The sequence below is a fragment of the Adiantum capillus-veneris genome, chromosome 17 (assembly GCF_014529385.1).
Source record: "Adiantum capillus-veneris isolate H3 chromosome 17, ASM1452938v2, whole genome shotgun sequence".
Classification (NCBI taxonomy): domain Eukaryota; kingdom Viridiplantae; phylum Streptophyta; class Polypodiopsida; order Polypodiales; family Pteridaceae; genus Adiantum; species Adiantum capillus-veneris.
Genome location: NC_140947.1, coordinates 157619581 through 157644843, shown reverse-complemented (window position 1 = coordinate 157644843; position 25263 = coordinate 157619581). Strand labels below are relative to the sequence as shown.

At 41.3% G+C, this 25263-nt stretch overlaps 1 protein-coding gene and 1 pseudogene across 1 annotated transcript; one reads left to right on the top strand and one right to left on the bottom strand.

Annotated features, from left to right (window-relative positions):
• The first annotated feature begins 8702 nt into the window (after window positions 1-8702).
• Window positions 8703-21456, top strand: LOC147438393 (eukaryotic translation initiation factor 3 subunit B-like; annotated as a pseudogene).
• A 252-nt stretch (window positions 21457-21708) lies between these two features.
• On the bottom strand, window positions 21709-24734 carry LOC147438392 (protein PHR1-LIKE 2-like). The gene is made up of 7 exons (XM_086487693.1): window positions 24466-24734; window positions 23790-24168; window positions 23628-23704; window positions 23073-23157; window positions 22665-22752; window positions 22475-22538; window positions 21709-22278 (listed from the first exon to the last, which is right to left on the bottom strand). The coding sequence occupies exons 2-7, from the start codon at window positions 24166-24168 to the stop codon at window positions 21853-21855; spliced, it is 1119 nt and encodes a 372-aa protein (XP_086343819.1). The 5' UTR covers window positions 24466-24734; the 3' UTR covers window positions 21709-21852.
• Between the last annotated feature and the right edge of the window lie 529 nt (window positions 24735-25263).

The window sequence follows — 25263 nt, the reverse complement described above, 5'->3', positions numbered from 1 at the left end:
AGACCTAAGGTTCAACCCATTAAGACTTCCAAAATGCTAAGGTTCCAAATTTCAAAGGGTAAGTCCAAATGGTCAAGCTTAAGGAAATTGGATGCTTTGTAATTGTACACAAAGTCTTCCTAGATCCCTACCCTTTTAATAGGAGATGAGAGAGAAACACACACACACACACACACACTCATAGGATCCCTTTACACAAAGGGAATAGGGAACACATGTCAACTCCCTAGCCCAGTTGCCCCCAAGGTGCATTCAAATCCTATTGGATGGCCATAGAGGTGGGCCAATGAGAATTAGGCTAGAGTACATATAGTTTAATTCATTTTAAAACACTTGATAAAAGAACCAATAGGAATTAAGCTCTTTAGAAGACTATTGGACAGTCTCCCATGGGGTCCAATGAGCATTCAACAGCCCAATGGCTTGCTTGATTCCTATTGGCCAGAAGACAAAGGGGTCCAATGAGAGTTTAATTGTATTAATTAAATACCTAAAGCTATCACAAAAGGGGAAAGGGGGGACACATGTCACAAGGCTATCACTTATGCTTCTGAATTATCATTGGCTAAGCTTTGCAGGGTCTAATGGGGTGCCAACATGAGTAAAATCCAAGAGGGGTCGACCAAGAGAGAGAGGGGGATTGACTTTGACAAGGCATTATCACACACACACTCACACAATCTCATGTGTGAAGCAAAGAAGAATCTCTCTCCTTCTCAAGATTTAATGGAAAGCTCATCATCTACTCCAAGCTTGTGAGAAGGGAGGCCTACACCAACAACTCTTGGCTTTGTGATGCAAATCCAACCAAGAGTCAAGCTTCAATGCATGCTCATCTCCTCTACCATGCTAATTACTAAGCTATGCTAAGCTTTTATGAGTGATTATGTGAGGAGATATACTTCTTTCTCGTAAGAATACTCCTTCTTCCTCTCAATCTACTCTCATACCCCGCTAGCTCTCACCATCTTTGAAAGTGTGTGAGGTCTTGGGTCTGAGACCATAAGGGAATTGATGTTGTGTTTTATAAGTGTGTGCAAGGTGCTTGAAGCTTCCATCTTCATTGCACCAGCAATTTATTGAAGGAACACAAATTATTGTATTGTAAAATGTCTCCCTTGATGGGGGAAACCTATAATACAAAGCCTTTTGGAGGGGGGACCGGCTCCATGTTAATCCGGTCCTCAAGTGTTGTGAATAGCTTAATCTTTTGCAGTATTGTTCATGCCTATCCAACTAGGTGTTATGCTTTTTGTTGCTCTCTCCATCCAAGCACTCTTGCTAATTTCATTAGGAATCTATTCTAATGAAATGCTCACTATGTTTATGCTATTTTCCGCTACACACAAGTTACTAGGCCATGGAATGTTACATTGGTATCAGAGCACAAGGTTTCTCTTTTCTTGCTCAAGAAGGGAGGTCCTCAAGCTAGCTATAAATGGTTGGTATTATTAATTGCAATTGAGTAAGTAGAATAGGGATTTTTCAGCCTTGCAGTGCGCCTGCTTCGTGCAGATAACGGGGCATCACCGTCGAGAGCTATGGTCTTAATAGTGGAGTCCTACGGGGCTTGCCTACAGCTTAACCACTATTGAGCTATTAGAAGCTTGACATGACCACAAGCGTCACATTGGACCTCAAATGGCTTTGAGAGATCCGACAGTGTAAGCAAAGGTTGAGAAATAAGCATTTCTTTAAGCTTTTTGAAAGCATTGTTCTCCTTGGCAGACCATGTATACCCAACGTTTTTCTTTGTTAGGTCATGTATTGGTCTCGCGATTTGTGAGAACTTTTCTATGAAGCGTCTATAGTATGCACACATACCTGTAAAGCTTCTTAGTTCATGAAGATTCCTTGGATTAGGCCATCCTTTTATTAGCTTTGATGGATCCACTTGGATGCCATCTTGAGAGATAATGTGACCTAAATTTTGAATCTCTTGTAAGAAAAACTCACTTTTCTTTCGATTAATAAAAAGTTTATTCTCTCGTAAGACTTGAAATATTAACTGGAGGTGTTGCTTGTGTTCGTCTAATGAATTAGAGTAGATGATAATATCATCAAAGAACACTCCAGTAAAGGTTCTTTGAGGCTTGAATAGCTTCTCCATCAAGCGGTTAAATGTGGTTGGGGCATTGGTCAAGCCAAAAGGCATGACAATGTATTCGTAAAGAGCAAACGTAGTGCGGAATACGGTCTTTACAATGTCTTGATCAACTATCCTTATTTGATGGTAGCCACTTTTTAGGTAAATCCTATTGAAGTAGGTTGACCCTTGCAGCTTATCAAATAGGTCTTCTACCCATGGAACGGGAAAACCTTTTTTTGATAGTGATCCTATTTAGTGCTCTATAGTCGGCACACATACGATATGTGCCGTCTTTCTTTTGCACTAATAACATGGGTGAACAAAATGGAGATGAGCTAGGCCTAACCATGCCCTTCTCAACTAACTCATGCACTTGTCACATAATCTCCTCTTGTTGAGCTTGAGAAACTCTATAAGGAGGTTTATTAGGTGGTGAACTTCCTGGAAGAAGTTCAATTGCATGGTCATCATTGCCTTGTTTAGGAAACATCTTGAAATCCCTTGAGAAAATTGGATAACTCGAATTCCTTGTGATTATTTATATATTCTTTTGTTAAAGGCGCATTAGGTTCACTTTGAAAATATTTAACAAAAATCATGTACATGGAAATAGAGCTCTTTATTAACTTATTGAAAGATTGTGTATGTACAATGGGTATGGTGTTACCCAACTCCTTAGCATCTAGGTACATATTTTTTCCCCTAAACCTAAAGTAGATTTTCTTTTCAAGGAATTCAACACTGGCAGCCATGCGATCAAACCATGGTGCCCCTAGGATTACATACTTATGCTTGAGAGGAGAAATAAAGAAGTCCTCTTTGTCCACACAGCTTTGGACATGGAGCCTCAATTTCCCAATTAAGGGAGTAACTGAAGCTTCTTGCCCCTTGAAAGCACCATCGGCGGGTAGGACATCTCCCATCTCATAGGCTTGGATACCTAGCTTGGTGGCCAACTCTGTGGATATGAAATTGTGAGTAGAACCAGGGTCAAAAAGAATAAAAGCATCATGTTCTCTTACCTTTCCCCAAGCATGGCATAGGGGAAATCCTTTGTGGTGAGCTTCCTCTTCTTGGATTTCGACCAAGGTAGCTCTAGGAGGCTTGTTTCGTGTATTCTTGTGGGGGCAAGCATGATAAGCATGCCTTTGCTCCCCACACTTGAAACAACGGTTATCTTTATGATAAAGATCAAGCTCTTCAAGAGAGAGAGTTTATTTTTTCCTTTATAAACTCCCATTTCCTTAGCTTTGTTGTTGTTGGCGTTGCCTTTAGGAGATTTTTGGACATTGTCCTTCCCCTTAGGCTCATTGTTACGGTCCTTCTTCTCCATGGGCTTAAGATTTCTCTTAGCCCCTATTTGGAAATTGATTCGTGAAGCCACCGTGGTATGGTGTATGACCACAGATATGGTGCGTGGCCTTTGGGAGTTGACATACTCCGCCATATCTTCAGTTAAGCCCACACAAATTGTTGTTTTTAATATCCAAAATCCATCTTTTTGAAGACAGTGGCTTTGAGATGTAAGTCCCAAAACTTGTCTACATATTATGAATAGATTCGTAAGGAGAGAGCTTTAAGCTTCGCCATTCGGTGAGTACTTTGTCTTTGGCATCGGTAGCCAAAAACTGCTTCATGATGGAATCTCTTAAAGCTTTCCATGTTCGTGGAGCTTCACCATTTGTCCGTAGGCTAGACCACCATTGCCTTGTGGAATTTTGAAAATGCATAGCTACATGGCATAGCTTAGAGGACTCCATAAAGCCCTCATCTCCAAACGCCGCATCCAATTGTTGGATGAAAGCCAAGACTTTGTCCGTAGCACCAAAGGTGCCATTGTAGGTAAGGAAAGAGATGTTCTTTCCTCCTCTTTGAATTTCTTGATCTTGGACGACCTCTTCCACATGGCATCGGATTTCCTATGGCCTCTTCTATTTGGTGGTTCAAAAGTTGCCCACTTTCTTCAGAAGATGAAGAATTTGAGGAAGGTGGAGAAGAGGGTGACCTCTTTCTCGCCTTTTTCTTGCCTTGTTCCTTCTTGTCTACACCATCACTTTTTCTTGCCTTGTTCCTCCTTGTCTACACCATCACTTTCTTCATAAGAGGAAGAGGATGAAGAAGATGGAGAAGAGGGTGACCTCTTTCTCGCCTTTTTCTTCTCTTGTTTTCTATCATCCCTCTTTGAATTATGGTGTGGAGCAGTGTGCGATGGTCTTCTTCATTTAGGAGGTGATTGAGAGCGTTTTTCCCGCCGTCTTCGTGGAGCCATCTCTGTCGAGGTGGTAGGAGACTCACTTCTTTCTCGTTCTTTTGGTGGGGGCTCTTGAGTTCTCCTTTGGGAAGGAGATGCGTCGTTAAGTAGTAGATTTTTGAGCCCCTTTTTACGGATCTTCTTCTTCTTCCCAAATCGGAGAGAGGCCTCTTTTGGAAGTCTCACAAGGAGGCTTCCTAGGTACTCTCTCTTCTTCTTGGTGGGGAGTTTGGAGAATCCCATGAGCACGAAGCTGTCGTTGCACTTCTCTTTGCCCAAAAGTGAGTCCAAAGTTCTTAGTAATGTGTTTGCCAAGCATAGAGGCAGGAATCTCAACTTGTTTTCATCATTTGATATGCCACATTGGGTAGGGACAAGAGGATTTAAGGTATTTTTAGTAAATCTCACTCTGAATGAGTCGATTATAGGCGGGATTGCAATATATGTCTAACATGCACCAGGGGCCAGGAAGCTCCAACCTGTTCTCATTGTCTAAAGGCAGGGGAATTGCTTTAGATCTCATCAGTTACCCCTACATTTTCAATGAATGTCTCTAGATGTGCTGATTGAAGGATGTTCCTAGCAAGTTGTGCCTACATGCAAGAGGTTTTTGATGAGATTGTTTGTTGGTGGCCATTGAGAAAAGATGATGCAACTATGGACGGAAAACAATCAAGATGTAATAGTCATATGCATTTGGCTATTGAGAAAGATCTTAAAATAGATGATGCACTTGGGGATGGAAAAATATCAAGGTGTGATGGTCATATGCATGCCATGTGTAGTGATCTTGGATTAGATTGATTGCACAACATGCTAGGTTAATGACGTTTTTAATTGGGATTGATAGTTTTTTGGAGATAAAGTTGAAGTGTCTTCTTAAAAATAAAGTAAAGGTTGTAATTTGAAATCTTTCCTAATTAGATAAAGGACAATAATTTCAAATGATTACAACTCTACCCTTTGAAAGTTGTAGGCTAAAATTGCAGACTACATATTGTTTTTCTTGGATTAGGATTTTGTAGAAGAAATCTCGATAATTTAAAAAATAGGTTTGCTTGAAAATAACCATGTTTAGCATATTTTAGCTTGAGGGGTGCACTTAATTCAAATGAAGGGGTATTTTAATTTTTTTATCCCCTTTGCTTCAGTTTCCAAAGAGAGGAGGGATATATGTATACCTAAGTTTGACTTATGGGTATATCTATTCAAAATTCTCAAAAACACACATCGTTGTCATGTTATTGCAATCCCATTATGGAGCTTAACCTAGCTAGTGGATTCACTTCACATATCCTTCCTTGTACCTTGTTTGTAGTCCTACTTTTAGGGGCAACAATAGTACGTATGAGTATTGATGGTGAGTTAACTTGTGACAAAGTAGTTAAAAGTTAGGAAGCTCAGTGCCTTAGGAGCTCCACAATAGTTGGATGGAATACAATGGCTGGATATTTTTTGTTGGATTCAATATGAGAGCACCTCCCCAACTGCAATCAGGATACTACCAACATAGGAGTGGCAAGGAAGCTCTGGGCTATTTTAACTAGATGAAAAGGGAAGGCCTTTTTCTAAATGCATTCACCCATGCGTGCACCTTGAAAGTTCTAAAATGTTTTTCTTAGATGCAATACGATATGGGCATGTTCTTGATGACCATTTTTCTCAAACTTTTGCATGTCAGATGCATACAATGATGGGAATGGCATCCCTCGGAGTCCATTGGTCACGAGATATGCGCCACAGGAGCAGGGCCAAGTAGCTCTAGGCCATTTTTTGCTTCCTATCCAAAGTGTGGACTCTTGGAATGCACTGTTTACAAGGTCTATTGCATAGGGACATGCCAAAATCTATAGTATGTTTTTAGTTGAAGCGAGGGCCTCTCCAGATGCAATCACCTATGCATGCATCTTGACGACATGTGGCTCTACGCAAGATGCTCATATGGGCACACAAATTCACAAAGATGATGATGTTGAAAAAATTATTTATGCCTGGATTGCACCAAACGCGGGATATGTCGAACAGGGGTGGAGCCAGGAAACTCTGTGCTGTTTTCAATTGATGCAAAGTGAGTGCATCTCTTCAGATGTGCAATTACCTATGCTTGCATCCTAAAGGCATGTGGCAGTTTGGGAGACGCTAGGATGGACAAAAGAACTTGCGATGATATCATTAGTCAAGGTTGTTGGAAAAAAATGTTATGATTGGCACTGCTTTGGTAGACATGTATGCCAAATGTGGTAGGGACAAGAAGCCTTCAACAAATGCAAAGCGATGACATCTTTCCAAATGCAACCACCTATGCTTTCATCTTGCAGGCATGTGACACTACACAAGACGTCCATATGGGCAACAAAATTCACAATGATATTGTTAGACAAGGTTGTTGCAAAACCTTAGAATTTAAATTTCACCTAGGTTATAGGAACGTGACGTGTTCTAAAAAGTGACTCATGTTGCAAAGAAACTATGTCATTGACAGGTAACCTACTGTGACATCTATCGAGAGAGTGTGACTGCCTCAAATATAGTGAAGGCCTTGCATTGTTGCGGCTTCCAAGCTTCTTAAAATCTGCATATTGCCTTTTGTTGGTGCTAGAAGGATTTGGGACACGGTTCATAAATTACTCAAAGGTGCCAGATCTTGTCATTCTAGTTCTCTTTTTGAACGTTTTCTTGCATTTTTTCGTGACAATTTCTTTTGTCATCGCTACAAGCAACTTTCAATTATACTCGATCACTTGCTTTGTATCATTGCGTTTTTGTCCCAACAACAAGTTTTGAGTTTGGTAGCTTTTGCTAACTGAAATCAATATTGTAGAATTTATTAAATTAAGATCTTAAGAAAGTGTAAATTTTTGTGATTATACCGTCTTGAGGTGTGACATAATAAGGACACCAAGACAAATGTATAAAATAACAATTGCATGTTGATATGTTTAAAAATAGAAATATGCAATATGATAATATAAACATCACGACCTAGTAGTTAAGAATTATTGTTCCTACTATATGAAATCTAGGATCTCGAGTAGGATCCCCCAATTAATCTTAACTAAGATGGAAAACTCATTATAGAAAGTCATGGACCCGGCTGATTGTTCTTTTTCAATGAGAGCATATCTACATCCTTGCATCTCTCTCTCTCTCTCTCTCTCTCTCTCTCTCTCTCTCTCTCTCTCTCTCTCTCTCTCTCTCTCTCTCTACTGTGGTAGATTGCTTATCCCACTTTTCTCCAAGGTAATAAGTTTTGAGTACAAGACTTGTTGGATATGTCCTGTGGGTCTTTTGGAATTGTTCCTGAGATGTAATAGACTCTCTCTCTCTCTCTCTCTCTCTCTCTCTCTCTCTCTCTCTCTCTCTCTCTCTCTCTCTCTCTCTCTCTCTCTCTCATGCACAAAATATGTGATCCCTCTCATCGCACAAAATATTTGATCCTAGTTACGCTTAAGATTTTCTACAAAGATAGTGTTATATAATGATGAGTTTTACCAAAGGGAGTAGATGTGCAAGGAACCTTTTTCTCTTTAGTGTAAGCTATTAGTACTAGTGTGAGCATGAAGGGTTCTTCAAAGAAGTAGGTTTGTGCTAGGCTTTTATGGTAAGGTCATTGAAGAGGAGCTTGAGATGCTTTGTTGGTTAAATAGTAGGTGGTTGATGTGGCAATTACAAAATAGCGGGTGATTGATGTGAATATTAAAAACTACCATATGGCTCATTTGTCAAACCAAAAAATCATAAGGTTGAAACAATGATTTAAAATAGTAACTTATGGACACACTAGCATCTCATGCATGGTAGGATGATACCTAGGAGCCAGATAATCCTCACTAACAGAGAATGCATGGAAAGTGGACACACACACACTCTCAACATGCCAGGAACTAGCAACACATATAAGTAGTCCCTGCATTGAATATACTCTTATGTGTGTGCGCGCATGCGCGCGCGTGTGTGTGTGTGTGTGTGTGTGTGTGTGTGTGTTTTGGGGGGGGGGGGGGGGGTGGGGAGGATAGCTTTAATGTCTTCTATAAGTTGTTTGTTACGTGCAAATATTATGGGAAATAATAAGATCTACCTTCAAAAGGGTGGGAAAATAAATCCCACATGGAAATCAAACATTCCCACGTGGGACATGCAAGAGGGTGATACTTTCCTCTTGATAACAGGGGAGTTTGTTTCAATCTAACTTTCCCGGTGTAGTGTAAATATACCACATTCAAAGAAATAATCCAAGGAGGGAAGATGCTATTCCCTTCAAGGGACTCATATTCCCACAATTATCCACTCTAGGGATTTTTAGTACTATAAAGGGAATTTCATATTCCCACATATATTAACTCTAGGGAATTTGAGTATGAAATGGGAAACAAAGAGGGAATGTAATACCTCTTGTGGTGATATCAAATGGGAAATCTTCAAAAGTTTCTTGTGTATATGTGTGTGGCATTCTCTCATGTACCTTATTCTTAGGTTAGGCTGATTGGCTTTTCACCAAGTGCGAGTTTCCTTGTGACATACAACAACCATGAATCTAGAAATCCTCGTGACACTCAGGTGTTATTTTGTTTATTTTGGGGCTATTTAATGATCTTAAAGATTGCCTCTAATGATAGTTTGATACTTCTCTCGGCCAGAAAGTGATTTTGAAGGTATTTGATGTATCATGTGAGGACTGGAAAAATATGAGAAAAATATTAAGAGAGATTAAAGGAAGTGTGGATGACTATGCAATTGGAGGAGTAGGGGGTGTATCAGGTGTTTCATGGACAATTTTAAGTAAAAATATCTTGTACCAAATATGATCTGCAAAACATGTGTTTAAGAAACTTTAGTCTTGCTATCAGATGGGTTGGAGGCAAGGATGACAAATACTTTGCAGCTAGGATTGGCAAGAATGCCATTAATGTCTAAGAGACTCACAAGAAGTCGATGATGGTCAACAATGTTATGGACTTTAGTTGGTCCCTTATGGATTCTATCCTAGCTAATTGTTTTGTTCTAGAGGGAAATGGTGGAAAGCAACCTGCTAGAGTAAGTAAATATTTTCAACATCGGAATTTAGCCAGATACAAATTCTAGAAATAAAGCGTCTTTTATAGGTTGCTTTGTCTTGAGCTTAACATGTATGTTCTTGACAGGTCATTTTAGTGCAGAGTGTAAAATGTGAGTGATTGTAAAATGTACTGGTAGAGCAACAGTCCGAATGGTGTGCATATACTTTGTCGGAGATCTAGTGTCCACAGATGTGCATCAAATTGTAGCCAAGGGGGATCACTACACCAAGAAAAAGAAGAGCACAGAAAGAGATACTCCGATTGAAGTTTTGGAATTAGAAAACAAGAATGATAAAATTATTCATTTTGCTTGGGAGCCCAAAGGACACACGTTTTCCATTATTCACGGAGATGGTCCCAAGCCGGATGTTATCTTTTATTCAATGAAGAGTCCAAATAATGTTGGCCTCACCAAACTTACCACTTTGAAGGGTAAGCATGCAAACACCTTGTTTTGATCTCCTATTGTGCCTTTTATTGTTTTGGCTGGATTGAAAGCATACAATGGCCATCTTGAGTTCTACAAGGTGGCAAACTTGAGAGCATGGCATCTACTGATCATTTCATGGCCACAGATGGTGATTGGGATCCTATAGTTTTTTTTCTTGTGGCTATCGTTCTGTAATGATCATTCTGTACGGTGCAAATTTGTGGCAACCTCTGTTACATCTGTGCATCATATAGAGAATGGATTCAACATGCGGTCTTTTAGTGGAAAACTACTATACTATCTTTCTCAAGACACATTTTTATAGGTAAGTGTAATAGACTTGGGCACCCCAAGTCGGGAATCTGGCACGACGCACTAGAGAAACACTTAAAAGTAGTCCACACTTTAATCACAATTCATTTAACTCGACACGGCCCGGCGTAGTTCCATGCCCAGAGAGATTGGCCCTAAAGACTGGCGCCCCTTTCAATATTTATTTTTATATTAATGCTTGAGCAAAGTTACAATGTCCGTGGGTCCTCTCTTCCCTGAAGCTGTTAGCAACCTGAGCCAGAGAGTGGCCCTGGGGTTCAATTTAAAGGCCCCGAGGGCTCTCAAAATCATTTACATGAAAATCTTCAAACTAAAAAGCGCTTGGTCCCAAAAGCTGTCAGCTTTCAACGTGGAATGTTTGTATTTGCCACAAAAAACTAGCACTTGCACAAAGACGACAATCAATACACATTCAAGTCATATGCAAATCAAATCATATTAAATCCATTTAGATCTAAGATCATGATTCTTGGCAACGTATTTAACAATAGCATCTAGATCCACACCGGACCTCACTGATGTTGGATTAACTAATTCTTATTGCGATCATGTCTATAGAATCTGTAGACCAAAAAATGCTGCAGTCATTTCATCTTTCAATTGTTCACTCAAACAAAATCACATGAGAGAGTACACATAAATCAGATTCATTTTTGCAAATTTCTATCTCCAAGTTCTTTATTCATAAAGTTATACAACAAAATACTATCAGCACATCAATATCCCTAAAATCCAAAAGTAAATCAGTGACTTTATTCCCTCTAGGTAATGTGTGATGAAAGAGTGGAGCAACTCTCCTCTTGTGCAGTCCCGTCTGCACCAGATTCGTGGGGGGTGCACTATATGTAATCATGTTAATGTATAGCGTGAGTTCGAAAGGAGGGGTTTTAAAATGCAAAAAAATTAGGCAATTTAACACAGATACATTAAAATAAGGATTTTTTATATTCAGTTTTGAAAAAAAATCATAAAATAAGGGGTCATTTTATTCATTTAAACATGTTAAAAGAGGGTTTTTTTTAATACCCCACGAACACACGTTATATAGGGGGGTATTGAACATGAAGCCCTCGAGACTAGATTCACCTTGCTGATTTGTGAGATCTCTCAAAATGAACACAATTAAATCGAAAGCATCAAGTTAAATTTCGTATGTCTCAGGAGTGTCTGCTAGGTCCTCCTCCTCCATCCACTTCACATCTAATGCAGGAAAGTTCTTGAATTTCACTAAGAATTGCCGAATCAATTTACCTTTCACTTTTCTTTCTTTGTTGTCAGTATCCATTCTAGAATGAGCATCTCCTTGATCTCTTCCACTTTTGCTTACTTACATGAAAATAATTGTCAATTGTCTGGCAACTTGAGTTTGAAGGAGACATCATTTATCTTTTCTTGAATCTGGAAAGGGCCATAATATCTCATGCTGCTGAGCTTTGGAAAAATCCTCTCCTTTCCCTTTCGTTTCCTTAGGCATGCCTTCTTAAAGCATAAGAGCACCCAATCAACTTCCGTCAACTTCAAGTTGCATCTATGTTTATCTGCTACCTTCTTATGCCGTGCTTGAGACTTCTCTAGAGCCGCACAAACCTTGGCAAAAGCAATGTCCAAATCCCTCGTAATTGATCTTCTTCAAAAATCTTGTCTCTGGTGCTTAGAAATGGAAAGACCTTCTTAGCACCTTCGATCACCTCAAATGGTGCCTTCCCTATTGAAGAGTGAACCGTGTTGTTGTAGGCGAATTCCACCAAAGGAAAGTACTTTTCCCATTGATTCTTTTGATCCAGAATGTAAGACTTCAATAAATCCAAAACCATTGAATTAGCTATCTTAGATTCCCATCTGTCTATGGGTGGAATGAGGATGAGAACTGCAACCGCGTGCCAATGTTCTCCTAGATTGCTCTCCAAAGCAAAGTCGTGAATCAGGGTCTTTGTCCGAGATTATCGACTCAGGCATGCCATGTAACCAAAAAATTTGTAAAATGAACATTCTCGCCAAATAGTCATGCTTAACCATCTTCTTTATTGGAATGAAGTGAGCTTGCTTGCTAAATCCGTCAATGACTGTCCAAATGCCATAGTACCCACTTTGGGTCTTGGGAAGGTCAAAAATGAAATCCATAGCAATGCTTTCCCAGGGGCAGGAGGGAATGGGTAAAGTTCTGCTAAAACAAGAGGTTTCCTATAGTCTGTTGAGTAATCATCGATCCTTGGGGTAGGGAATCTGTTCTTGATGATGATTTTATTCAGAGCTCTATAGTCAATGCACATCCTCCAAGATCCCTCTTTCTTTAATACTAGCAACACTAGAGAACCGAAAGGTGAAGTGCTAGGTTGGATAAGACCCTTTTCCAAAAATTCTGTTACCTGGTTCATTATTTCTTCATTTTGGACTCGGCTAACTCAATAAGATGGCTGGTTTGGTGGTGTACTATCAGGAATCAAATCAATCGTATGGTCCTCAGGATGAGGTGGAGGTAACTTGCCCTTGGTAGGCTTTTAGAGAAACAATCAGCATGTCTGTACAAAAATTGTTGTCATTCCTTTTCCAATTCAGACATATTTGATCGTTGTTCATCATTCAGTTCTTTCAAGAAATTGAGAAAACAAAAAGACTGGATTTCATTAAATTGGTAATGGCCGAAGCCGAGACAAGTGGGTTAGACTTACTCTTCAATTTTACATCAAGTATAATTTCTCTACCCTTCTCATTCTTCAAAGTTGCTTTCCTGGCCCTATAATCAACCACGACACTGTTCTTGTGGAACCAGTGGATTCCTAGGAGGATGTCACACCCTTCTAAAGGCATGATGTAAAAGTCCTTGTGCCTTAATTACCCTTGACAATGCAAATGAAGTTTGCCAATGATAGGTGTAATGGCAACATCCCGCTGGGTGCTGCTAGAACAGCTTGTGCCTATGGCCCCATTTTGTTGGGTGCGATTTCAAATCCAAGTTGAGCCGCCAATTCGAGTGAAATGAAGTTGGTCTTGGCTCCTCCATCAAAGAAGATGAGGGATTCTTGATCTTGTACTTTGCCCCATGCGTGGCAAAGTTTTTTGCTATCATCCATTTGATTTGGGCTCGTCCCCACACAATCTGGTACTAGTTTTTCTTTCATCTTTCCTTTTTTGCCACATTCTTTGGCTGCTCTGGAACTCTCTGGCCTATCTTTAGATGGTCCTTTGTGTTCCTTTTTGGGGCACCGTGCGGCAATATGCCTTTGTTCACCACATTCAAAACATTTACCTTCTTTGAGATACTCGGATTTCTGGTCTTCGTCAAACGGGGACGAGTATCTTTCTTATTTTGAAACTTCTTTTTCCTTCAAATGTCATTGGTCAAATTTTGTCCGGTCCTAGGAGTCAACTGTTGATCTGTGGGATAAGTCAAGTTACCCAAATGCATAGCAAACCCTTGCTTAGCATGTCCCATTAGTTGCTCGATGGACTCAAATTTCTATAGTAAAAAATAATATCGAATCTCCTTAGGGAGTCCACAACAAAATCGCTCGATTTGTTGCTCAAAACTCATGATCTTTTTGAAGGAAGAGGTAGGTAGAAAAGCATCCCAAAACCTTTCACATAAGAATCCAAATTGTCTCCCTTGGTCTTTTGAAGATGATTATAGGCTGTAATCACATCGTGCTCGTACTTCTGAGTGAGCCAAGAGGAAATGAAAAGTTTCTTGAATTTAAGCCACTTGGTTGATGCTTCCTTTTGTAAGAGAAGAGTGGACCACCATGTCCATGCATTTCCTTTCAGATAGGATGCCACACTTCTAATCTTCGAGTGCTCTGAGTAGCACCCTCCAAAAAAAGCTATGTCAAACTACTTGAATGAAGGCAAGGGCTCTGTGAGCATCTCTAAACCCTGAAAGGTTATCAAGTTTGATTGCTTGTCCACCTTCCTTGAATTCTTTGGTCTTTTATTCTTGTCTTTGAGAGAGTCATATTGATTTTCTCTATAGAAATCCTCTTCGAATAAAACATATGGCCCTCAGAGTCCGAACTCTTAGAAGAGGATGAATCCTCGTCAAAACTGTCAAAAAATTATCCAGATCTATGACGTGATCTGCTTTTCTTGGGATTCTTCTTGTTCTTTCCATATCTATGATTCTTTCACCATTTCTTGTCCTTTCTGCCCTCATCACTTGAATAAAAAAAGGAAGAATTATCCGAATGTCAGAAGAATATGAGGATGAACTAGAAAATCCCTCGTAGCGTACATGCTCCTTTTATTTTCTTGAATTTGCAAAAGAAGATTGACGACCCAGGGTAGTTTGTTCCTTTGTTGAGTTTCTTCAAATGCTTCTTTGCCCCCAAAAGTTGGTTGACTTGTCTTTCGACAACATCATCAAGTTCAGATCTTGAGTATGTTGGGTTCAAGCCCGCTTTCGGTCAGCCCGTGAGAACAAGACTCAAGGCATGCAGCTATAGACCAGCAGATTAGTTGAGTTTGCATGTGGAAAAGGTGTGGTAGGCATCACCTTCCAATGACTATGTAAAGGCTTCCCTTTAATAAAATTAGAATAGCGTTGTTCTTTTTCTACTGTGTTGACTCCTGCCCTCTCTCTCGCCTTCTGCTGTGCTTCCTCCACGCCATGGCTTCCCTCAGGCTGCATCCCCCATAGCCCCTCGTTCCAACAACTGGTATCAGATCATCAGGCTCTCAGGCGGGCAAGGAAAGGCGTAGCATATCAAGACGCTCAGTGCTGCAGTGGCTGCCCTAGGCAAGGTGGACCTCATCACAGGTAGGCGCTTCTGCGGGCATCTCAAAATGCAAGAGAACTCGGCACTTGTAGTGACAACTTAGCACGCCATTGTTGGAGCAGTACGCAGTGTCAGAGACAACCCTAGGCGGTGCCTCCAACAGCATATCAAAACGCTGCATCTGGGGGGCTAGGCCAGGTCGCAAGCTCAACTTGTCAGCGAAAATAGCATCTCAAAACGCCACTGTAGAAGGCAGCAATACTCCACAGTTTCGCAAGCATCTCAAAACGCTGTGCTTCTTGCAGCGGTTCTACAAGGCGGTGAGATCCTTGCATCTCAAAAGGCAAGCAGTAAAGGAACATTTTTTGGGCAATTTTCACAGCATCTCAAGATGCATATGTGTACCACCTCACAAGTGGTGCCAGTTCCCTATGGCATCTCAAAACTTTGTTATAGCATGGATGCAAAGGAGTATTGGGGGATTCGAAATGTTCGGCAGAAATTCAAAAATTGGCACAAACAACATACCATATATGTGCTGAAGGTTCTTCTAGCAATTCAATGGTTTACATATGAGTTGTCCTCGAGAGACATGAAGAAGAGGATATTTTGGAGCCATGAAGTACCAGTTGTCATGCACGAAGACTTGAATCAAGAACGTGGTATACGGATTCATCCTTGTTTAGTGTCCTAGATTTGTTATTGTTATGTTGTCTACACAATGACATATTTTCAGTCATAGTCTCTTTTACACTATTTGTTGCCAGTGATTGTCATGCTTGTCAGTTGTCATCATGTCAAAATTGTACGGGCTCTAGACACTGCCACACATGAGTGGTAAGACCTCCCATTTTTCTTAGTTCTCAGCCCGTTTTTTCACTTCTCATGAGGTTACTGGGTACACCTTAAACCCAAGGTTTGGTAGTGAACCAAAAACTCCATTTTTGGTAGCTAACTTTTTTTGACCTACACCCTATCTGTTCAAGGGGGGGTTACTGATCTAGCACCAGGGTTATGGATACACCAGAAATCCTTTGGTTGTGAGAAAACCTAAAACTCACGGTTGACGAGTACACCAAAAACTCGAGGTATCATGAGTTGCTTGTCTAGTTCGGGCTTGAGGGGGGGATTGTTGGGTTCAAGCCCGCTTTCGGTCAGCCCGTGAGAACAAGACTCAAGGCATGCAGCTATAGACCAGCAGATTAGTTGAGTTTGCATGTGGAAAAGGTGTGGTAGGCATCACCTTCCAATGACTATGTAAAGGCTTCCCTTTAATAAAATTAGAATAGCGTTGTTCTTTTTCTACTGTGTTGACTCCTGCCCTCTCTCTCGCCTTCTGCTGTGCTTCCTCCACGCCATGGCTTCCCTCAGGCTGCATCCCCCATAGCCCCTCGTTCCAACAGAGTAAACATCCGTGGGACAGGATGTTTCTTGAGAGCTGACTTTAATGGGAAGTTGATGACTGTCTGCCATCGAGAATGTGCTTCAAATGATCGGGTGCCGAGTAAAAATTTTGATAGTTTGGGGATCCTTTGAAAACTAGAGAATTTGCTTTGTGCGCAATCATCAACCTGCTAATGGCGTTGCATCTTGTTAGTTGGTACTTCATAGGCAGAGGTAGCTCGTACTCTTTATCTGTTGTTCCATTTGATTTTTTCATGCTGCTTCCATTTCAGAATTTTCGCCGGGTGGGATTCTTGCAAGAATCATCACTTGAATCCATGTGTGTCATGGAAAAGGGGATCGGATCTCCTAGTAGAAGAGAAATCGACTGAGCTCTGATACCACTGTAGAAGACTTGGGCATCGCAAGTCGGGAATCTGGCATGACACATGAGAGAAACATTTAAAAATACTTCACACTTTAATCACAGTTCAATTGAGTTGACACGGCCTGACGTAGTTTCGTGCCCAGAGAGATTGGCCCCAAAGATTGGCACCCCTTTCGGTATTTATTTTCATTTTAATGCTTGAGCAAAGTTACAATGTCCACGGGTCCTCTCTACCTTGAAGCTCGTTCGCAACCTGAGCTAGAGAGTGGCCCTGGGGTTCAATTTAAAGGCCATGAGGGCTCTCAAAAGCAGTTACATAAAAATCTTCAAACTCAAAAGCACTTAGCTCCAAAAGCTGACAACATCCAACGTGGAGTTTCCATACAACTTGCCTGTAAAATGCAGAGGTCCGTATGGCATGCCATGTCATCAGTGAAAAACACGGAGCATCTGTACAACTACCACGTCATCAACCTTTGCATGATCTTTCTTTCTCTCTTTAATTTTCTAGTTGTCCCTAGGGCCTCGTCGGATGGGACCCTATAAGTTGGAACACCTTATAACTTTAGGTCCTGGCAATTGGTAATGCAACGTCATAATTTTGTCACAGTAAGAGTTGTGCAAAAAGGAAAGGGAGTACCCATCCTCGTAAGTAGTTATTGTGAGAGGTAATGTAGCTTAATGAGTTTCTGTGAGTATATCCATGATGCCTTGTCTTCACAATGGTTTTAACCTTTGATGCACAATCTTTATGGGCCCCAAGGCCACCAACTCTACTCACTCTGAAAAATAGAAGGAGATAGAAAAGAATTTGAAGAAATACAGTAAAAAAGTATGAAATCGATGATGCACATCTTCGTTGGTGTTGAGTGCAGCTGATATGGAGAACAAAAGAAGGATACAAGATGATTGGAAGTCATTTTCAGCTGTATAGAATTGGCTGCATGAGGAGGAAAGTGCTAAAATTCAGAGAGAGAATTCCATGAAGGCCATACACATAGAGTATTGCACACAAAGAGAGAGAGAGAGAGAGAGAGAGAGAGAGAGAGAGAGAGAGAGAGAGAGAGAGAGAGAGAGAGAGATAGATAGATAGATAGATAGATAGATAGATTGGTTTATCGTCCACGGAGGTCAGATATGACCTATGGGACCAAAAACAAAACATTACAAACGTGAGGGGATTGTGTGATACATCTCAGTTAAGGACTGAGGGTCCAGAAAGAAAGTTCAGATAAGATAAGATGAACAAAATCTATGCAGAAGGAGGTGAGGAGGGAACCGGTTTGGGAGTTCGAAACTCTTGAATAATGGCTCTACCTCCTCGGTAGACTGCCCATTTTCCTGCTATGCGCGCTTCTCGCATCTTCTGTAGTTCTGCCTTCTTTTGTTTGAGCTGGGTGGGTGTGAGATCTTCGGCAAACCAAATTTTTGTGTCTTTGAGAAGCTTCGATTGCTCAAGGAGCTTGACTCGATCCGCTTTGGTCTTGAAGGTAAGAATTGCATGGTTGGTGCGATGCTCGTGAGCGAGAGTGGTGATTGACGCTAGATCCCATTGTATCATGGGGGTTGTTGTTCGGATGCGAGCGAAAGACTCGTGGAACTTGGGGTCCTCCTTTCCTTGCCAATCGCTCGGGAGCCCGCCAATGTGGACATTGAGAGCAATAGCATCTTGTCGTTGTTGTTCGCGTAGCATGGACGCCACCCGATCTTCAACTTTGTGGAAAATGACATCTTGCACTTGAGTTTTTACCTTCTCTGTGAGGATGATTTCCGTCTCCGTATTGAGCTGGATTTCCTTTTGTTCCGTCTTTCCCTTGTTGGAGTCCTCCACAATTGTGAGGTGAGACTCGATGGCTGCGAGTATTTCCTTCAAGGCGTCATTTTCCTTGCGAAGTCTTTCGACTTCATGTTGAAGCCGAGCCATGCTGTCCACCTTGGGGGATGTTGCCACGACACCGGCAAATGTGGGCTTCCCGTGAGAAGAGGCCCGAGTGGCCATGGTGGGCACTTGATCAAGAAAGCAAATCACATTAAGGGTTTATACTCAGTTTAAGTAAAAGAAGCCTCTCTGTGAGACCCGATACTCAATTAAATTAAAAGAAAAGAAGCCTCTCTGTGCTAGCAGGTCGAGACCCGGGTGAGAGGAGGCTGAGATTGGCGGGGCTCAGCTTGGGCAAGTGGCCGGGTCTGTGCAGAGGCCGAAACAGGGTTGAGCTTGGGCGGGTGGCCGGGCGAGTAGGGGCAGAAACTGGCGAGCAGGGTCGAGGCTGCAGAGAGCGAGAGTGCACGCGAGCATAGCAGGGGCGGGGTTACTACTGGAGGTGGGGAGCAGGGCTCTGTGGCCTCCCCTAGGGCTGCCCCCTCACCCAAGGGAGACAGGAGTCATAAGAGGCTAGGGTTCGAGCAGGGTCGAGGCTGCACAGGGGAGAGAGAGAGAGAGAGAGAGAGAGAGAGAGAGAGAGAGAGAGAGAGAGAGAGAGAGAGAGGCGACGCAGTAGACAATTGAGGCAATAACTACATGTATGTGTTGTTCTTGTTTAATAACGAATTACATTATAAAGGCCCAAAGACCTGATTTGAAGGGGTGCGATGATTGACATGTGCCCCTTAGTTTTTGGGCGGTGGACATATGTGAGTGTCCGATTGGGCTTGTAATTCCAACAGCCCCTTCAAGCGCAATCGTGGCATGAGAGAGAGAGAGAGAGCCGGATTTTATTTGACACTGTGCTTATTTGCAACTACAAGAGTGTGTTCTTTTTTTGTTTTGCACGTCAAGCAACTGTATGGTGCAATATAGGTAAGAGTTGGATACAAGTTTTGATGTAGAAGCTATCCGAGATCGATGGCATGCTTTGATTGGAGATAACCTTGTAATGCAGACTTCTTCATCATTCGTGCTTGTGTAATTCCATCCGAGGCTTACACTTCATTTTGGGGTTTCGAGCACCATTCTCAAACTTGAGAAGCATGCGTTCTTTGCCCCCCCAAGGAGAGAAGGGTGGTCGAAGATAAAATTTGATGGTGAGGATACGTCATTGTGGGTTCGTTTTGCAAAATTACATTATGCTTCAAGGATGTCTAAGATGAAAAGGGTGTGAATGTCGATCTAACTTCATCGTCATCATCAGCATGTAGTTGAAATTAGTGAATTAGAGGTGTGTGATGAAACCGAAATTACTTCAAAGTCATGCTCATTAATATTGCCATGTACGCGGACGTCCCCTTCGGTATCTTTCCTCCAAACTTGTCATTAGTGAATTAGAGGTGTTTGATGAAACCGAAATTACTTCAAAGTCATGCTCATTAATACTGCCATGTACGCGGACGTCCCCTTCGGTATCTTTCCTCCAAACTTGTCGTGAATTTGACACCATTCTCTGAGATTTTATGCACGCTAGTGTGGGCATCGCCTCTTCTTTGGGCAACAAATTGGAAACACCAATCAGTGATTATGTCAAAGTAGGAGTTTATGGGGTTAAACGGTTCAGTAGAATCGAGAAGAGGAAAGGCAAGCAACCCCCCGTGGGCTCTAGAATCGCCATGAGGTTTGAAGAGGGAAGGGTGGGATGGGTCCATCAGGCTACCAAGAAGGATCCTCAGAATGCCATGAAGGCCATACACAGAGTATTGCGCACACACACACACACACACACAGAGAGAGAGAGAGAGAGAGAGAGAGAGAGAGAGAGAGAGAGGCGACGCAGTAGACAGTTGAGGCGATAACTGCATGTACGGGGTGTTCTTGTTTAATAATGAATTACATTATAAAGGCCCAAAGACCTGATTTGAAGGGGTGCGATGATTGACATGTGCCCCTTAGTTTCTGGGCGGCGGACATACGTACTGAGTGCCCGATTGGGCTTGTTATTCCAACAAAAAGAGAGTGGCGGATGGAGCTTGGAGATGAAGAGGCTAGTGATGAGGAGGACGACTGTGAACCTTGAAGAAGAGCCTATTGCTTTTGGATTTAAGCTGATGGATTGAAACTAGGGCCTATTGGAATGCCCCTTGAAAATAAACCTCTAGCTTGGTTTTAAACTTTAGGGACAGGAAGTGGAATAAGCTTGTGAGAAGATTTGTAGCTACCTTGTCTAAGACTGAGATCAAGCATACTATTGTAGGGCAAATCTACACTTTTAAGCAAAAACAACCTGAGATAATATGTTACGATATATCTTGAGCAAGAAACGCCAAAGGAAGCAAGTTTAGTCTCTTTATTCTTGGAAGGGCTTTTGAACAAAAAACTGCATGTTAGTTTGTATAACATGAAACGCGATAGTGGAATCTTGCATATTAGATGCAATTGACTTGAAGGATAAATGTGAAATCTATAATGAGGACATCATTCTTAGTCTTTCATGCGTAGCGTGTTTTAAATTATATCCTCAAGAGAGTAAGAAAGAGGTTTATGGTTTCAATCAAAACAACATTGTGCCAAATTTTCCTTGTAATAATTGATTAAATTGTATCATTATGTTAGTATGTTATTTAAAGCGATTCTAATAACGAAAAATGTAAAATATGATTGCATCATGTGTTATTGCGGTTTAAGGTGTTATTCAAAGTAGTTTTCCTCCATTGTTCATTACACACACACACACACACACACACACACACAAAGATTGTGGATCTATCAATCCAAGTATTAATGAGGGGGTAAGAGAAGCTAGATAGGAAGACAAACTTATTCAAAAATATATGAATGGTAGGTCGACATTTAGACGGAACAACTCATTCTTAACTTTGATGGCTAGTAACAATCATTTTTTTTTGTAGTGCTTGTGATGTACTACAATATTTTACTTCTTCACTCCTTCATCAAGTACAAAAGATCATCCACTTCTTGCTTTGATCCTGATGTTTAAGATGTGAAGGATATTTATTTATGCCATTTGTTTGTATGTTGTTTATTTGAGGCATGCATGTAATATATGTAGATTAAGGACGTAAATGTGAACTTGGTGGTGTATGTTATCTTCTATTTGTTGATATGAGTGATTTCCAAGAGACTCGTATATTAATTTTCCTAGCTTGATGAGCTTTGCACATCTAAAATGTCGGGAATAGGTGAGGGACTGACTGACACATTAATTAATTACAAAGCTATCTTGTTAGTTCGAGGCTATTTGCAACTCATGTAAAGAGGTGGCCTCTTACAAAAGCTACATTATCTCATAATTGGACTAATTAATGATCATTGCTTCTAGGTTAGCTAGGAGTTTACATTTAGATGTAGCTGCTGGGAAGGATAAGGGTCTACTGAGAACACATCCTCTTGTGCTATATTTGAGCTCATGTTTTCACTAGGGTAAAAGCTCGTGAATGATGCGTTCAGCACCTGACTTTGTAGGTTTCCTTCTACCTCATGCGGAAATGCCACCATTTGTGTCAAGGACATGTTGTTGTTGTTTGCTAGATTAATGTCCATTCTTTTATCAAGGGCGGCCATATTTCCATCATAGCCGAACGAGCAGCTCGTTCCAAATGTCGTGGCACTAAAATCTGCGCACAATAATGGCAAGTCCTCAAAGCTCTCAACTGATGCTTGTGAATTTGTATACACATTCTGTGCTTTCTCTAATATATTCTGCAAGTAACTGCCTTGAACTTCAATTCTACGTTTAAGATTCCGTTGAACCTAAAACACGAAATGAACATCAAATTATGAGTGGTATCCATCCATTAAAGACATTAATGCTCAAGCCATATAATTAACAACAAACAATGGGGTGCATAACATATTTTTCTCATGATATTTATGCATATTACGTCATTGCTTGTTGAGCTTTGCCCTTCCTAATTACCAACAACCAACACCTAATATAGCTGCTCACCTCAATGTGTTCCCGAAACCTCTTGTGTGTGTCCACTTCTTCACAAAGCTCTAGATTTTGTTCCCTACAGTACAAGGCATTATAATATTAAGCCAAGAAATGTTTCTCGAAGGTATGGCAGAGCTACGTAATTCAGATATGTGTGTGTGTGTTACATTGAAACAAGAAGGATAATTAAAGCTTTACTCACTGCTTAGGAATCCTGGGTGTGGTAGACGTGCCTGCATGGATCAATGCTGCATCGACATTATTCTCAAGCACTTCACAATGTCCACTAGCTGTTCATTAAAGAGTGAGTGTGACTAATTGTATATTAAGCTGCCAATGATGAGAAGTTAGTACCTCAACCAATGCAATGTCAGTTTAATATTGGTTCTTTTCTAATAAGTGGTTGTCATTTAAGTACTACTTATGCCTTAAGGCACCTTGATTTAAGGGTATCCTATTAGATGTAATCAGTACTCTATTGTCTACTCATAAATCTAAATACTAATTACAAACATAAAACATTAAATGATCAAAAACCAATGGGATCGTGTTCCGATGGTCAAAATGTAAAAAAAAAAAAAAAAAAAGGGAGGCAGAAGTAGTAGTATACCAGTCACTTGGTCCCTTGGAATAATGTTTCCGTCAATCACGTTGGCTGCTTCACCACGTTGTGCCTTCTTGCCAAGACGATATTTCTATTGCCAAATGAAAGAAGCCTTGCAGGTTAACTCTTATGCCATATTCTGAAATTGGTGACACATTAACTATTAATAAACTTAGCAATATCCCTAGCTTATCCAAAGATCAAGAGGACTGCGACAACTGAACCAGAATCAGTATATAAGTTGCAAAAAGACCTGCAGTGTGGTCAATAACCGGTGCGCGTGTGACTATCTCATGTGAGGCATCGTCATCCTAATTAGCACGTATAATTTTTAGCTACCTAAATGATCATGATAATAGACAACAATGAAAACACATAGAAATCTCAAGACATGTGCAGCGGCCCTGCATACGCTAGTTGGGTGAATGTGCATAAGTTATTTAATGCTACCCAATTCATTAAGCCCGAACATGATCTAGTCTTCTGCAAAGGGAAGGTAAAAACAGACACCAAGCACATTGTATTTTTGGAGAATGAATATGAATATGTATACTAAAATACCTGAAGGTGGCTTTTGAGGTGGTAAAGCGTGAGTCCTTTGACACCCATGGCTTTCATCACTGTCTTAGGTGTAGCTTCTGCAATGTATAATTACCAAACCATTTCATTTTAGAGAATTTGTAGCACCTGTGAAATAGAGGCACAAAGCTAGCTGCTGCTTACTGTCAGCTCCGCCAAGCTGTGTGACTGCATCCACAAAACGTTCATGGAGGTCGGGCGTCCAACGGAGGCGTGGCTTGGGATCAGGGGAGCACATGACAGCGATGTCGCCCGATAAACTCGACATCATAAGGCCGTGTTGGTGCTGGTGATAATGATGTTGGTGCTGGGCGGACGGTGGCTGTTGCTGTTGATGATGAAGATGGTGATGGTGGACGTGGTGGGGGTGCGGATGTAGCTGTGGTGGCAAAGCCGCGCCAGCTGTGATGGCAGCACCATGCCCTCCTGCCACCACTTTGCCGGTGCCCTGCAAGTTACCGATCTGATGTGTGCTGAGGAAGAATGGATCCGTATAGTTCAAGTATGTCTGCGTTGAACTCATCTGCATGTCATCAACTTCATATTATCATGATCGGAGACTAGTTGTCAGTGCATGAGCAGAAGCATATAAGTATCCATCGGCCTGCTGCATGGATGCATGCACACGCACACCGTATTACACAACATACAGGATTAACGCGATTGTGTGTGTGTGTGTGTGTGAGAGAGAAAGAGATCTCTCAGAGAGCTGCCATTAGAATGCATGCAAATATACTCAATATGAGCACAAGGCATATAATCTTTGACGACATGAAGCTCATTCTATTCGCATAAGAATTAGATCGCATGAAGTAATTACAAGTTGTGACTGTGAGTTGGGGAAGTATTGGTGAGTCGATTCCAGCTTGAATTATTCCTAGCAGCTCAAACCCTTAATTATGCTCTCTTCCGCGCTTTGATTGATTACTTACTTGAGAGGAGAATATTAATATACATATATTTATACACACACAGAGAGAGATGAGATGAGAAGGTGATGTTGAGAAGGGAATATGTGTGTGTGTGAGAGAGTGGTAAGGTCACAAGAAGCGTGATGACTTATTATGTTCTCTTTCCTCTCTCTCACTCACCCACCCTCACCACCATGGCACCATGCATTACCTAGCCCTTTTTATTTTCGACAGTGGCAAAAGCGATGTGTGCACAGTGTGTATGTGTGTGTGTGTGAGAGAAAGAGAGAGAGAGAGAGAGAGAGAGAGAGAGAGTGTTTACCATGTTCATCCCTTTTGCTTTTTTAATCAATGTTGGTAAAAGTGATGGTCCCATCTCTAAGGTGGCAATCTCAACAATGGCATCTTTATCTCCCAATCACACGTAGTGGGATGCACCAAAGGTCACCTCCCTCTCTCTCCCCCTCTCTCTCCCCCTCTCTCTCTTTTGGATGAGAGCTTACTAGCATGGATAAATAAATTTGTATTCGTAAGAAGACTAATGTCTAAAAGTCATGTGCACATGCAAGCCCACATATTCCTGGTCAAAGGGTCCTCTCTCTCTCTCTCTCTCTCTCTCTCTCTCCGCCACGCATGGTCGCACGTGCATACTTGCGTGGACAAACATGCTACAACCCTCTCCTCGCATGGAGCATCTTCTTTACCCC